The sequence below is a fragment of the Erpetoichthys calabaricus genome, chromosome 2 (assembly GCF_900747795.2).
Source record: "Erpetoichthys calabaricus chromosome 2, fErpCal1.3, whole genome shotgun sequence".
Lineage (NCBI taxonomy): Eukaryota > Metazoa > Chordata > Cladistia > Polypteriformes > Polypteridae > Erpetoichthys > Erpetoichthys calabaricus.
The window spans coordinates 1,882,677-1,898,970 of NC_041395.2; the positions used below are offsets into that span (position 1 = coordinate 1,882,677).

The 16,294-nt window shown below is 40.7% G+C and overlaps 1 protein-coding gene across 1 annotated transcript in view; it reads right to left on the bottom strand.

The window, feature by feature from the left end:
* The window catches only part of LOC114643014 (uncharacterized), a gene marked incomplete at its 3' end in the record, with an annotated part of 1,911,439 nt that overhangs the window by 1,872,231 nt on the left and 22,914 nt on the right, over nt 1-16,294 (bottom strand). The window contains exon 2 of the mRNA XM_051923912.1: nt 1,380-1,655. Coding sequence (XP_051779872.1) covers nt 1,380-1,655 — 276 coding nt within the window. The remainder of the gene's footprint in view (nt 1-1,379; nt 1,656-16,294) is intronic.

Sequence of the window (16,294 nt, forward strand, 5' to 3'; positions counted from 1 at the left end):
ATCGCTTTTGTCCCCTGTCTGCATGTGACCAGTCACCTGTGACTTGTATTGAAATGTTGAGAACCTCAAAGTGGATGATCTTTGTACAAAGACTTTTAAACAGTGATCAACTACAACCCAAATTCTAAAAAATGCTAATAAAATCAAAAAGGAGTGACTTGTAACTTCCATTGAAAACACTACAACATGTTATTTGAAGTTATTCCATGTGATTTTTTTTTTAAATATCCATTCATGTCAAATCTGATGACTGCTAGACACTCCAAAAACAGTTGGGACATCCGAGTGCTTTCCACTGTGTCGCATCACCATTTCTTTTAATGAAACTTTTTAAGTGTTTAGGCACTAATGCAGGTCCTCAATTGTACGAGGCCTTCATTGTCATATTTAACATATTTAACAGGTCAGGACTGTCCATCTCGTGCCCACAGACACCTTAATGTTTTTAAGACAGTGACGTCTGAGGGATCGGTGATTTTCAGCATAGCACCTTTATGCACAGAGATTTGACCAGATCTTTGACTTTTTTATTTTTATTGCATACTGTAAAGGGCCCAGAATTTATCTTTGCTGACAGAGAAATGCAGATAAGAAGAAAAAAGAAGTAGGAAGATAAGGAAATTACAATCAGTGACACAAGGTTTATTTTTTCTAAACTGACTCCTGTTAAATGTGTTATAACAAACTCTATGAGCTGGGAGGTCAGCAGAAATGAAGATCATCTCTTAGAAATATGAGCTGAGCTGAAGGCAGAAGTAAAGTAACAGGATTTTACTTTACATTTGGAAAAGCCTGACTGAGTATGAAACTCTCACACTTAACGCTGAGCTCTTCACAGATGAAGGATTCTCTAGGACTTTTTTTTCTTGGTTCTGTCAAAATATGTAGAACTCTCTGGACAGAAGATAAGTGAAGAAAAGAGATAGAAAAGGGCTGAGTCGACTTAAATTAATTTTTTTAAGGGTGGATGATAAAAATGTTGGCTTAGACTTATTCATGAATAAACTCAGTAAGATTAAAATAATCACTGTGGCATACAACTCAAAAGAAATGAAGACGATAAAGAAGGCACAGAAGAAGTGAAAGAGCTTTGTATGTTTGTAACATCTCCAACAAGAGTTAAGAGGTCAGAACTGAAGATCATGAAGGACGGAATCAGAATATAAAAAACGAGTGAAGAGATGGCCGGTTTTAAATGAAAATAACACCAAGGTGGTGGAGGGGAAGCAAAAGACAAGAACATGAGAATGAAAAAGACATCGATGGCAAAGAGAAACACACAGTGTGACGTGAAACAACAGATCTGCTCAGCCACTGTGTATCTACCACCATTTCAAATGTGTTCTGCCTCCATCTTAGTGCTCAGTAATAAAACATACCTTACAGCCTCCTCAAGACTGAGGATTATGAGTTCATGAAGACTTTGTAAAGCCTCTTTGTGCTGTGGAGCTGCAACCTCATTCTTCAGACATCGCCTCATAAATCTGAAGTCAATTTCATCAATCCAGTCCAACTCTGTCGAGATCACATCGTTTGGAAAAGGAGCAAACAAAGAGATGAGGTGCGGGAGGCTGCTGTCTCCTTTCTTGGCTTCATATTGTTGAAATAAGCGACATAAACTCCAAAATGTATCGTCATTCCAACCACCTGACAAACTGGAAGGAAACAGAAATAATTAGAAATCCACTGAAGTCAAAAGGAAAGGTGTATGCTGTGTTGTTTTTATGAACAAACTTGAATTAAAATCAAAGCATGAAACAAGAACAGGAAGAGTAATAAATCAGTATTCATAAAAGTACAATAAAATATTATATTAAATATAAATAATTATATTAAAAAATATACATATTAAATATATATATTATATATTAAATATATATATTATTTATATATTAAAAAAGAATAAAATCATCCTCCACATCAGCACACTCCTTCATCTAACTGACCCTCTCAAATAAACTCCACCCTTACCAAACCGAGTAAAAAAAGACATCGCTAAAGTATCAGAAAGTACTGAAGTCGCTAAAGACCAGCAGGAGAGGCCAAGAAGAAGAAGAAGAAACAAACAAAACGGAGAGACCAGAAAGGAACACTGGGATTGTGACAAGGACTGTTGGCCAACGAGCTCCCAACTAATCATATAGCAGACTGCCAACTTCTCAATAGCAGAGCCACGTGACCTGTTGATCTGAGCCTCATAAAGTAAAAGCACATCAATGAAAGACATTTTCTACAAATTAAAGAAGAGAAACAGAGAAGTTCAACTGTGAAACCACCATGAAGTTGGCACCAATTGTACCCAGAGACAGTAGCCTCTATCGGATACTAACAAGAGCAAGAGCAGGGAGGTTCAGGAGAAATAATACATGAGACAAGAAAGGAGCTTTAATAAAGAGAAAGGAAGACAGAAAGTCATGGACAGCAGACCAGAAAGATGGCCGACTGGAGGATAATCACAACCATGGGAAGAAATGGGCCAGGGATTTTGAAAGGATAAAGATAACAGATGGGGTCATCAGTCAGATGTACAATGTGATGTTAGGTTGGGGTGAGGTGGGGTGGGGTGTGTAGGTAGTCATACGTTTAAAATGAATAAGAGATGTTTATATTAAAGACAGACTTCTATGAACTGGAAGAGAAGAATAGAGACATAAAGCATTGAGAAGGGCCAAGAGATGACTTACAGTAAGTAGAGCTGAGCTGTAAATATGGTGGCTGTAGGCTTAAAATCATCAAAAATACAAAACAATTTAAGAAGGGGTAAAAGAATAAAACAGTGTGCACTGGCACAAATATGTCCTGTCCGTCAGTAACTGGGACAGGCCAAGCCTGGAGTCATCATAAACATCACACCATGTGTCTTTAGAGCTTGACATGAAAAAAGGAGAAACAAGGTGTGACTAATATGAGGTACTACATGATGGAAGATGGTTGTGTTTATGCCAAAGATGGCACCTAGGATGACAGCCACTGTAGTTTGGTGTTCCGTCTTTATCTGTCTTTTTTGTTTTAAATTCATTGTCACCATGCAAAGTCATATAACATATACAAGGGAAGAGAATTTGAATATTGGTTACAGTGTGCCACCTGATGTGACTCCAGATATCACAACTACATCCATGGATCTTACAACTGGTGCTCATGAAGCTAAACAGGAGGTCCAGAGGCAGGAGAGCTGGTGTCTCAGTTCAACGCAGTAAGCAAAGACTATGGCAACCACTGCCTGAAATATGGCTATCTAATGTGTGCTTGCTGTCAAATAAAGTCGATGAACTGCGGGTGTTAATACGTACTAAAACAGACCTTTTGAATGACTCTATTCCCAACTCTGCATTGGACTTAGCTGGCTTCACGCAGTACCAAGAAGACCACATTACTGAACTTTGCCACAAAACAAAGGGTGAAGGAGTGTTTTCTACATTAATCAAGATTGGTGTAATGATGTGACAGCAAAACTACTAGTGAAGCTTGTGAGGCTAATTGTTGTGCTAATTGACAGTATTCTTGACATAGTGAACTCGTCATTAGATTCGGGGGTCTTCCCTGACTGTCTTAAGACTTCAGTTGTCAAAACCCTGCTCAAGAAAAATAAGCTGAACAATTTTAGACCAAATATCTAACCTGCCTTTCTTAAGTAAAATCCTAGAAAAGGCCGTCATTACGCAGCTAAATGATCACTTGAATAAAAACCTGCTGTTCTTGATAAGTTTCAGTCAGGTTTTAGAACAAACCACACAAATTGAACTCATTAAATCTTTGAGGGCTGAATATTTTTTCCAAAAAACACAGTTTTCTGAAAAGCACACAAAGAAATGGTTTCACACATAAGTCAACATAAAACGTCTGTTGTTATGTGCTGTGGCTGCTGTTGGCGCATGTTCGGTATCTCTGGCGGCAGTGGCTGCATTGGGGGCACCTCTATGGTCAGCAGGAATGCATGGTGGGCTGGCTGTCTTCGCACAGCAGGTGGGTGGCAGTCGCAGTGTGACGCAATCTGGTTTGTACCTCTTATCATCAAAAGTGGTGGTCCTCCCATGCAAACATTGCTGTAGGCGCATCAGCTATATGAAAGTGTTCATCACTTGGGGACCGATCAGATGATGCTGGTACCTCACTTTCATTTTTGATCTCCATCTCCATATCACTTGCATCAACTCAGAGTCTGACAAATCAGAATCCTATTCAACGAAATTACGTAAAACATCCATGGAGTATTTTGCTTTGCACATTCGCTTTGGTCTCTCGCCAGATGTCGGTGCCATTTTAGAGGTTGTTTGCTCTTCGCTACTCATGCACGAGTAGGTAAAATCAACAAAGCTATGTAACTTTCCTTCTAGCAAAAAGAGTCGAACTAAAACGTAAGGGTGAGTTTTGTTGCAGTTTACAGCTGATTACCGTCCTCTACTCCTGAATTTGACAAAAGTCGACATCAGCCCTGAAAGAGTTAAAGTACTTAATGACTTGTGGATAAATGCAGACAGAGGTCATGTATCTGTTCTTGTTCTCTTAGACTTGAGTGCAGCATTTGACACCATTGATCAGAGTATTCTTATTAATCGTCTTAGTCAATGGGTGGGCCTCTCCAGCAACATCTTAAACTGGTTTCAGTCCTACTTAACAGGTAGAAAATGTTATTATAGTGATTGTACTTCAGAGACCCCGATATTGTATATGGTGTACTACAAGGATCTATTCTGGGCCCACTGCTTTTTTCAACTATGCTGATGACACACAACTTTATTTATCAATGGCGCCTGATGACTCTGACGCTCTTGGCTCTTCGATCCATTGTCTTACTTGTATTTCCAATTGGATGAACAGCAACTTTCTCAAACTAAATAAGGAGTTATTGGCAAAATGGACATAGTGAGGATTTTGGAAATAAACTTGATCCATTAGGCTTAAATCGAGTTGGAGGTAAAGAATTTAGGGGCAGTTATTGACCCTGATCTAAATTTTAAATTGCATATTAATCAGATTACTAGGTCTGTATTTTTTCACTTAAGGAATATAGCAAAAGTTTCACCTCTCATAACTTTAGAAGACACTGAAAAATTAGTTCACACTTTTGCTTTCAGTTGACTAGATTACTGTAACTCACTCCTCTCAGGACCACCTAAGAAAGACGTGAATCAGTTAAAATATTACTAATGGTTTACAAAGCCTTAAATAATCTTCTCTTTGCTATATTTTGGAATGTCTGTCCCCTACACCCCAAGTCATAACCTCAGATCTTCAATCGAAGGTCTGCTTATAATTCCAAGAGTTAATCTGAAAAGAAGTGGTGAGTCGGCCTTTTGCTGTTATGCACCTAAATTTGGATTTCTTTACTAATAGAAATTCGCCAGGCTAATACAGTGGAACTAATTAAAAACTGCTAAAAACCCGTTATTTTAAATAGCTTTTTTTGTAGCTACATTTTAGTTGTATCCCTATTGCACTAATATGGGCATTGAATTATCATTTTCCTCTGGGTTCTGCAATTCCCTATTAATCTGTACATTTCTCTTCTGTCTTTTCCAGTTCTTCTGTGGTGGCAACTTGCGCCACCACCAACTGATCAAGGTACCATGCTGCCCCCTGTGTTTATGGATTGAATGGCGGGTGTCCCAGATAGCCACATGACCATCTTCCTGAAATTCTTCCATGTGAAGCCTGAGGACTGATTTAGATCATTTATGTCAGGTAGAATGCCCACTTTGGGCTGGGTGGTCTATTGGCCTTGGAACTCCTGCAGATTTTGTTTTTTTTTCTGCAGGCTAACTGGAGGTTTTTTTTTCTTTCCTACTGACCATTCAGACTTAACTTTTTGTTGTTACATACTGTATTACATTATTGCCTAATCTTATGTTTTATATTATCTTCCTTTTTATTTCACCTTGTAAAGCACTTTGAGCGACATTGTTGGTATGAAAATGTGATATATAAATAAAACAAATAAATGTTGTTGTTGTTCTTGTTAAATCATGCTCTCCCAATGTAGAATTTCTCATTATAAACTGTAATCTGTTTTATTTGCCATGCGAGTTTTCCTCAGTGATTCTAGTTGGTGTTGACATTTGCCCTCACACTAAAGCTCACAAAGTGCAGTGGAAACACGCTAATGTAAGAGATTAAAAATAACAACCCAGACCTGCAAATCATTATTTTGGCCGATTTTAACCATGTCAGTTTGAACCTAACTTCCTAAATATCAATTGCAAATAAAAAGCCCTACCAGAGATGGAGATATTCTTGATCACTACTACTGTGTGCAGCTATTAAGGATGCTTATCATTCCTTCTCCTGTGAGATCCCCACCTTGGTAATTCTGACCATTGCATGACTCGCCTTGTTCCTGCTTACAAACAAAAGCTGAAAACTGTAAAGTCATTCAATAGAAGAGTGAGAAAGTTGACCAGAAAGGCAACAGAGGACCTTCAGGACTGCTCTTCCTGTACAGACTGGAATGCCTTCAAAACTGCCACCTCCAACATACACGGATACACTGATGCTGTCACCTCATATATTCGTTTTTGTGAAGATGTTTGCATTTCAACAAAAACAATTGTGAAGTTTAGCAATGATGAGCCTGAGGTCACCCCAGAACTCAAACGACTGCGCCAGGACAAAGAGTGTGCATTCAGATCTCACAATCGTGAGGATTACAGGAAAGCCAACTATGTCTTGGAGAAAGGGATCAAAGGTGCTGAAGGAAAGTACTCAAAGAAGCTGCAAGAACAACCTTCTGCAGATGCATCAGTCTGGAGAGGCCTGAAAGAAGTCACCAACTACAAGAAACAAACCTCAAACAGTTCTGCTGATCCCAGTCCGGTTAATCAGTTCAGTCAGTTTTATGGTCTCTTTGAAAGACAATGGGATATAAATCTACCTGGTGGTCTCACTGTTACTACTCTACATTCCTCTTCTTCTCAGTTTTACCTTTTTGTCATCACTGCAAAAATCGTCTGCAGCTTATTAAAAAAATATTTAAAAAGCTGCAGGACTGGACCTTATTTTCTCTTCCACACTCACGCGCTGTGCAAAACAGTTATCTATAGTTTTTGCAGACATTTTCAACCAACCTCTGGATCTGTGCACTGTTCCAGTCAGCTTCAAGGTCTCCACCATCATTCCAATGTCAAAGAAATTAAAGTTCACAGACCAGTAGCTTTAACCTCTGTGGTCATGAAGACCTTTGAACGCCTTATTACCTCAAGAATGCTACAAAGGACTTCCTGGACCCATTTCAGCTTACATGATCCACCTCACTTCTGGACACACCACCAACGCCATGCCTCTTCCTGCTCACCCTTTATAAAACCGCCACTCACCTATATCTAGTCAGACACATTTTGGACTCCGTCTACTCACTTTGTTCTGATTTACTTGCAGTCTGCTCATTTATTTTCAAGTATATGGGGTGGAACCCCAAACCTTTTTCTTGGCTCTGTTTTGTCTCACTACAACACCATTTTAGTTTCAAAGACATGAAGAGAAGATCAGATAGGGATCTGGGAGAGACCATATTATGTTCAGTGGAGAACTAAGAGTGTGAACTAATATTATACTATGTACAAGCAGATAGTAATATAAATAAATCATCAAAGATGTGAATAACCAGTAAGCTGAGTTTATGCAGCACTTGTAGACAAATGTTGTACGCAGTGTGATCTCTGAAGACAAGTGTGGCACACGTGTTACTCTATAAGTCAGGTTATTGACACATATGTTTGAGATTTATTCATGTTAATCATCAGTCATCACCCCATCGCTGAGTCACCTCTCCTTGTGAGATTAACTATCGTATTTAGTCTAAACACAGTCATGTCACCTTTAAATTTACATCAGGCTTTTGTGATAACACCTGGACAAACAGGGATACATGGCTGCTGTGTGTCTGCATAAATAAACCTGCGCTGACTTCTGTTTGTGTGTGTGTTTGTATGTTCAGCATTGGAGGACAACTCAGGGATCGGCCTGTAGAGGCTATATAGAGTCTTGATGCTGTGCCATGAGGGCTCATTGATTTAGATATTGTTGGGTTTCTGCTCTTAAGTGATGGGTTTCATTTACAGTGTCATAAGGAAGAATCCAAGATTAAACTCAAACGGCTCTCATCTTGTCAAAGTGTCTTTCCATTCTAATGGCTGCAGCTCCTTGTGAGTCCGTGTTTAAATGTCTTAGAAATAAAGATGGTCAGCGTCTTTCTATGAGTTTTATAAGAACTGTACAGTATATGTGTGCGGATTCAAAGACATAAGCATGTGCAAGCCAAACCCCAAACCTCAGTAGAGACACTTCGACATGTTACACTGAATGCACACTTTCCAGACGTTTCCTAAACAGACAATTCTTTTTCTTACTGTTGAGTTTATTGTGAATTCACATGAAGACAGGGAAACTCCTCAGTGTATCTGCTGATATCTGGAGCTGGCAGCACAAACCCTCTGCCTCAACACTTCAGCCATGACAGCCTTGAAGCTGACCAGCACCCTGCCTCCATTCCTTTCAGCTTTCTGGTTAGAGAAAATGAGAAAGAAAGAGAAGGAGCACTGATGACATCACAGAAGGCCGGTGTGGTGAGGTGAGCTGTTAGTGGCTTTTAAAAAGACATTGACCATTTTATTTGATTACATATAATCACTTTACATACTTTACATACATACAGTTTATTACGTGTAATCATTATCTCTTCTTCATTGATTCTCTTTATTTGTGTGTATACCTGAAGTGTTGTTTGTATATTTATATTTATAGCATTTTTCCATTTTTGTGAAGTACTCAACAGTATGAAAGTAAACTCCAATATTTATTGATTCCATTTTTACATTAAAATGATGTTCAGTTATTAATCTGTTTTGTATGTTGGTTGGAATATGAATGTAAAATATTGACTGAGACGGGTGGAGTTGTGGTTTGCATTTTGTCAGTCGGGGCCCCATCAGAACCTCACATGAGGCTTCACAATGATTAAGGTCAGCCGTGCTCGATCCACAAATAAATGGCTAAATCCTTATTATTCTTATTCTTATGACAATCTGACAGTCTAGGTCTGAAAGGGCTCTTTGTTTATTGGTTGTATTTTCTTTCTGCATCAAGGAGAACAAACAGCAGTTGTCACGCATTTAAACCTTTATTTCAACATTTTTTGTATTTAGCCGTTGTTGACAACATGAATTAGCAACCGAAAAAACAAAGCCAAAGAAAAGAACATGCATGGAAAAGGATGGATTTGTGAAAATCGTATTCATTCTTCATCATTATGTTCTGTAGAGGTTGCTTTATAAGGCCAGGTTTATACTTCACCAGACACGAAGCATGCTTCAGCAGACACTTCTGCTACGCAAGCGTTGTACTTTTTATACTTGCATGCGTACTTTATGTAAATCTGGAAGAATCCACCAGGTGGCAGTGCGAGATATTATTACAGTGAGAACAGGTTCGGCTTCGCTGTGTTGTGAATTGCCTGGAACAGCCATTAAACTCTGATGACACCTTACTGCAATATCTCTGAAAAGGGTGTTTAATGCTTAAATCCATCAATCCAGGGATGTGCTAATTTCAGCAAGCATTGGGCACGAGGCAGAAACAATCCCTGGATGGGACATCAGCTCATTGCAAGGTGAATACAAGCACACACACACACACACACACACACTGGCGTCATTTTAGTGTCACCAAATCTGCATATCATTGGAAGGAAACCGGAGCACAATGAGGAAACCCAGCAGGAAAACATGGAAAGTTGTCGGGCGGAGTGGTGGCTCTGAGGCTAAGGATCTGCGCTGGTATCCCGAAGGTTGCCGGTTCGAATCCCCGTCACTGCCAAAAAAAAGGCCACTGCTCTGCTGGGCCCTTGAGCAAGGCCCTTAACCTGTAATTGCTCCAGGGGCGCTGTACAATGGCTGACCCTGCGCTCTGACCCCAAGGGGTATGCGAAAACTAACAAATTCCTAATACAAGAAATTGTATAAGGCAAAATAAAGAACAAAAAAAAAAAAAAAAAGTGCAGGCAGGGAATATCAGTGACGTGACTCCCTGAGAGACAGCAGTGCTACCGCTCCGCCGCCGTGTCACCCCCATGTGTGTAATTATTAATAGTATTTATTATTTAAATGAAATTAACGATTTATCTGAAAAATGTAACATAAGATAAGATAAGAGCTTTATTCATCCCGAGGGAAATTCTTATGTCTTTGGCATGTTCAGTGCAACAAGAGAAATAAAGATAGTATAATGAAAAATAATAATTGTGCAAATATACAAAAATAAGACAGTTATGCAAATGTACAAAAATACGACGCCATATGACAGCATATAACAATTCTGCAAATATACAAAAATATAACAGATTATTATTAAATGCAGATAATTAGTGTAGGTTATAAAAAGTGACTTAGTACTTGTGCCTGAGTAAAATGAGCTAGCTGCTTGTGATGACAGGATGGGACTAACATACCGCCATAAAGGCTGGAAAAGATCACCTACAGAATGAAGAGGAGTTATAAAGCCTTATTGCCACAGGTAGAAAAGATCTCCTGTGGCGTTCGGTTCTGCATTTGGGGGCAATGAGTCTTTTGCTGTGTGTGTTCTGATGGTTCCTCAAGGAGGTGTGCATGGGGTGAGAGGGGTTGTCCGTGATACTGAGGAGCTTTTTCAACATTCTCCTCTCGGACACCTCCTTCAGATCTTCTAATTTGACGCCTAGGACAGAACCAGCCTTATTAATCAGCTTGTTCAGCCTGTTGTGATCAGCTGTCTTCACCGCACTGCCCCAGCTCACAGCTGCAAAAAACACCACACTCTCCACCACAGAGTGATAAAACATTGTCTTCATTTTCCTGCATACATTAAACGACTTAAGCCTCCTCATTAGGTTGAGCCGGCTATTCCCTTTCTTGAGCACAGTGTCTGTGTTCTTGGACCAGTCAAGTTTACTGTCAATGTGTACTCCCAGGTACCTATAGTCCTCAACTAATTCAATCTTCGTTACTCTGATAGTGACAGGGGTGGGAGAAAGAGCCCGCTTCCTAAAGTCCACCACCAGTTCCTTTGCCTTTGTTATGTTTAGCTGTAAATGATTCTGCTCACACCACCCAACAAAGCTTTCCACCACACCCCTATATTCCTCTTCCTGACCATCCCTGATACAGGCCACAACGACAGAGTCATCAGAGAATTTCTGCAGGTGACATGACTGAGACCTGTACCTGAAGTCAGACGCGTAGATGGTGAAGAGGAAAGGTGATAGGACAGTTCCCTGCAGTGCCCCCGTGTTGCTCATGATGCTTTCAGAGCGGCAGCTCTTCAGTTGGACATGCTGTGGTCGATTGTTTAGATAGTCCGTAATCCAGGCTACAAGTGGGGCGTCTACCTGCATTTCAGTGAGCTTATTCCCAAGCAGTGATGGTCTGATTGTGTTAAAAGCACTGGAGAAGTCAAAAAACTTGACCCTCACAGTGTTCCCAACAATATCCAGATGAGAATGAGCCTGGTTCAGCAGGTAGATGATGGCGTCCTATACACCGATACGCGGCCGGTAAGCGAACTGTAGGGGGTCCAACCAGGGCTCCACCCGCAGACGCAGATGTTTCAGTATGAGTCTCTCCAGTGTTTTCATGACATGTGAAGTCAGAGCCACTGGCCTATAGTCATTGGGGGTCGATGGATGGATCTTTTTAAGGACAGGAACCAAACATGCTGTCTTCCAGAGCGACGGGACTCTCTGCAGTTTCAGACTCATGTTATAGATCAAATGTAGCACTCCACACAGCTGGGCAGCACAGCACCTGAGGGCCCTGGGACTGATGGGTGCCCGCAGCTTTGCTGGGATGGAGTCTACACAGTTCCCTTCTGATGTCATCTGCTGAAAGGGACAGAGAGAGGCAGGCTGTGTGGTCGGGAGAGGGAGGAGGAGAAAGGAGAAGGTGAGAAGTGCCGGGTGTGGAGGTAGGGGACAGAAGGGGGTCAAACCTATTAAAGTGCAAGTTTAAGTCGTTTGCACATTCAACGTCCCCATCCATCCAAACACCTCTCTTTTGTTTCAGGCCAGTAATGGCCCTCATTCCATTCCACACCTCCCTGGCGTTGTTTACTTGGAGTTTGCTTTCCAGCTTCCTCCTGTAGCAGTCTTTCCCCTCTTGAATCTTAAATTTCAGCTCTCTCCGTATCAGTCTTAACTGTCATACTTTAATGCATTTCATCATGAAAGTGATATTAAGTATAAATCTTAGGATTCTAAATGTGCAGAGAGCTGGAATATCAAACATTTAATGTGTTCTGTGTGGTGATCTATTGCTGTTTGCTGCTGTTGTCAGGTCAGGAGGAAGCCCCAGAAAAAAAAGACAGCACAAAAGTTAAACTTTCAAAATGTATCGGGAATATGCGACGCTTGAATATAAAAGCACCACAAAAGAATTTGTATGTCGGCATTTTGCCTCACCACATTGAACAATTCATCACACATCGAAACGCACACATCGATCTCATAGGATCCTCAAAGCAGCTTTCTGTCACATGTCGATAGTAAACAGACTTGATCACACTGTGCCCCCCGACTTTTTGCTGGTACTGCAACTCGCGCACGCGTCGTTAAATGTTAAATGCTTTGTTTTGTATTTGTTCTTCTATGTGCTCCATGTGTGTGACTCACTACGTGCTTCTTAAACGGGCTTTCTCTTCCTCCGACAGGACACAGAATCCATTACATTCATGATATTACAGCTCTCTGAATAATTTAAATACTGAGATGTATACTTGATATCATTTCAGTATTCATATCATATCAATTAAAGCATGGTTTAAACATGGGGACACGGTGACGCAGTGATATTGACGAACTGGCGCCCCATCCAGAGATTGTTCCAGCCTCCCGCAAGATGCTTGCTGCGCGCCCTTCGATGAAATTATTTATTGCAGCAGTACTGTCTCTTTCAAACATACTAACAATTCCTGTCCTTACTTTTCTTTCTCCAAGTACCCAATTGCCACACGATCAGCTCTGTAATAGACATTAAGCCATCTGTAAGCTGAGAAAGCTGATTCTTCAAAACTTATAAGGAACAGTAAAATATCTTCGTAGTACGTGTTTAATTATTCTATCCAGCTATCCTTCCAGTGTCACGCCAGCCCCAGAAAGAATACAGCGCGAGGCAGGAACAATCCCTGAACGGGGTGCCAGCTCGTCATTAGCGCTGTGACACCGTGTCCTGCTTAATTATTCAAAATATAGATTATTTAAATGATGTTAACATTTTATTTGTATAATGTAATAAACATATTTTGCTGCATTTCATCTTAAAAATGATATCATCATCATCATATGTAAATACGCGCTAAAGTGTCTCAGGTTGTGCAATATTATAACTGCATCACAAGTTTACAGTGAGGTGATTGTACTTATAAGTACAAACAGTTCTACCAGGAGAAGTTGATGGACTGATTGAGTGCGTTTAGAGTTCTTGGGATGAAACTGTTTCTGAACCGCAAGGTCCGTACAGGAAAGGCTCTGAAGCATTTGTCGTGTGAGAGCAGTTCAATAGACAGCATGGCTGAGGCAGCGTGTGCATGATTCCGTATACCGATAATTCTCTTTCTGATCCACTGCTGTAGAGCTGTGATTCCACACTCAAATACAGTGATATAAATACTCCAAGTAGTGCAGTGAGAGTAATATGGAAAAAGATGATCTGATGTGGCCACCCCTAATGGGAGCAGCTGAAAGAAGAAGAAGAGGAAGAAGAAGGTGCAGTGAGTAACAACGCTAAAGCAGCTATGGTATTTAGAATAGTTTGACCATTCTGTGGACCATTATATTGTTACAGGTTAATTACAATCAGATGCCTTAAACTAATAAACAATATGTAGTTAATTTCAGTGTATTTATAAAGCCAAGTCAGGGATGTGGATCTAAAAAACAAAGGGCAACCACACTGGAACAAAAGCACTGCTTTGACGCTGGGTATAGCCAGTTTGCAAAACCGAGAGGAGAACTTGCGTATGCCAGGGATTGAGCTACCGTGAAAATGTGAGTGGCTTTACGCCAAGTTTAGGTTGTATACATCGTGATTTAAGCGTGGAAATGGGAGTACACAAAATTTTTGTGTGTATGCACCGTTTATACATGAGGCCCCTGCTCAGAGGACGCATCAAATGAACACTGGAAACGCATGGCAGCCATGATGTGTGCGCGTACGTGTTCTGAGCGTGAAGTATGAATGAGCCCTAAGAATGCAAACACTCAGTCAGTACTGGTACAAGGAGCCTTCCCAGAAGTGATATTCTTGCAAAAATATAATGTTATATTATAGATTTTTTTACCATTCTGTGGAATCTACACCTCTAGCTTATGTGAGGGCTGCTTGATCATCTACTCAACTCAGATCCATCAACAGAATGGACCCTAAAAGCTTTGGCACCAAAAAGTTATGTTTTGGCAGAATTACAAAAAAATATATAATTCTAATTATAAATTACAAAATACAATAAAAGGTATAACCTAACATAGCCCTCAAAAGCAAGCCTTGTTGAACCTCAGTACTGTGAATTGATCTCAGGCATTTTCAAACACCCTTAGCTTATGCCCACCTCCATTTATACTTTTACCGCCCACTGGGTGGTGCTGTGTGCAGTGATGTTACTGTCACATGTCTCTAGGCCATCACTGACTTCACTTCTTTATATTTCCTTCTGCTCATCTCTCTGCCTGGCCCTGTCTCTCCCAACACTCAATACTCTCTGATGTTCTTTAAATGACTAATATTTTGGCTTTTCCTTTGCGTCTTTTCTTGTGTGAAATCTCCCACAACTGGGTCTAATTTAACTGGTTTATCAAATAGCCTTTCTACTGTTTTTTTCTTAATTCTGTGTCCTTACTGTTATGCTACAGTCAAGGTTTGTTTATCAACTTCTGTTGACTTTCCTTATTTGTGCCTTCTTTCTTTATTTTGAAATATTAGTTTTCAGCTGCTTATTGTTTTTATGTATTTTTGCTAATATTGTTCTATTTATTTATTATTTAGTATTTATGAATTGTGCTTCTGTGTTCTCTTGTGTTCCTTTTATCGTGGGTAGGACCAAAAGAGGCGGGGCCACATTGATGTCACTGCTGAAGGACAGCCATCTTTATATTCTGAAGCTGACATCAGAACCCTGCGGTGGGTTGGCACCCTGCCCGGGATTGGTTCCTGCCTTGTGCCCTGTGTTGGCTGGGATTGGCTCCAGCAGACCCCCGTGACCCTGTGTTCGGATTCAGCGGGTTGGAAAATGGATGGATGGATGGACATCAGAACCTTCATTGGCTCATTGACATTCGGACACTTCTGTTCTATCATTTGCGTTGTTCATATTTTTCCATTCCGGGTATTTGCTTCTGTTTTCTGGATTCACTCTAAGATTTCTTATTTGGACTTGTTTACCTTGGATTGAATTTTTGGACAAGTCCTTCGGCCTTCCTTCCGGTTTGAGTGAACGCTGGCGGGACTTGTCGCTGCTGCTCGCTGGTAACTAGACTATTGATTTTGCTAGACTAGTGATTTTGATGGTATTTTTTGCCATTTTTGCTGACATCTCTGCATGCCTGTATATGCTGTGTATGCATTTAGCTTCAGCCTAACCTCCATTTCGTTTGAAATTTACCAGTTTATTCTCTGGACGTCTGAGCTGCCTGTGGCCTCCTCGCCTACAATGTGGACTGGTAGGATATTCGCCTGGTTAATGTTTGTTTGGAGTCTTTTGTCACCTCCTCCAGTACCCAGCTGCTGAGCTTCTTCGACTGCGTCTTCTCCAGTCTGTGCCTCTGCTGTCGGTGTTGTATTTCGACCCGGACATCATACTTCTCCCTCGTCGGAGATACATCCACCGTTGTTCCCGCCGGAGATTCCGAATGGACGCCTCGAAAGGAATTAACTCTTTTTGGTCTGATTTTCAGCTCCCTCCACATAACACATTAAGGAACGCTGACCATAGCGTGTTGGCCAGCTTAGCTTGGTCGACTAACACCACTGTCAAATGCGACAGCAACATTGTCAGCTTTGGTCTACTGAACATCCGCTTACTCACGAGCAAGGGACATCTCATTCAGGATCTCCTCATTGACCGTAAGTTTGACTTTCTCTGTTTAACTGAGACTTGGCAGCAACCTCAAGACTTCTCACAACTTAATGAATGCACCCCCCCGGGGTTTGTCAAACAACAATTTTTTGAACGATCTTGCTACCTTCCTTACCCATTTATCTGTAATTACTCCAAATATAATTCTGCTGGGGGATTTTAATATACATCTGGACAATATCAATATTCTTCTCACTACTTT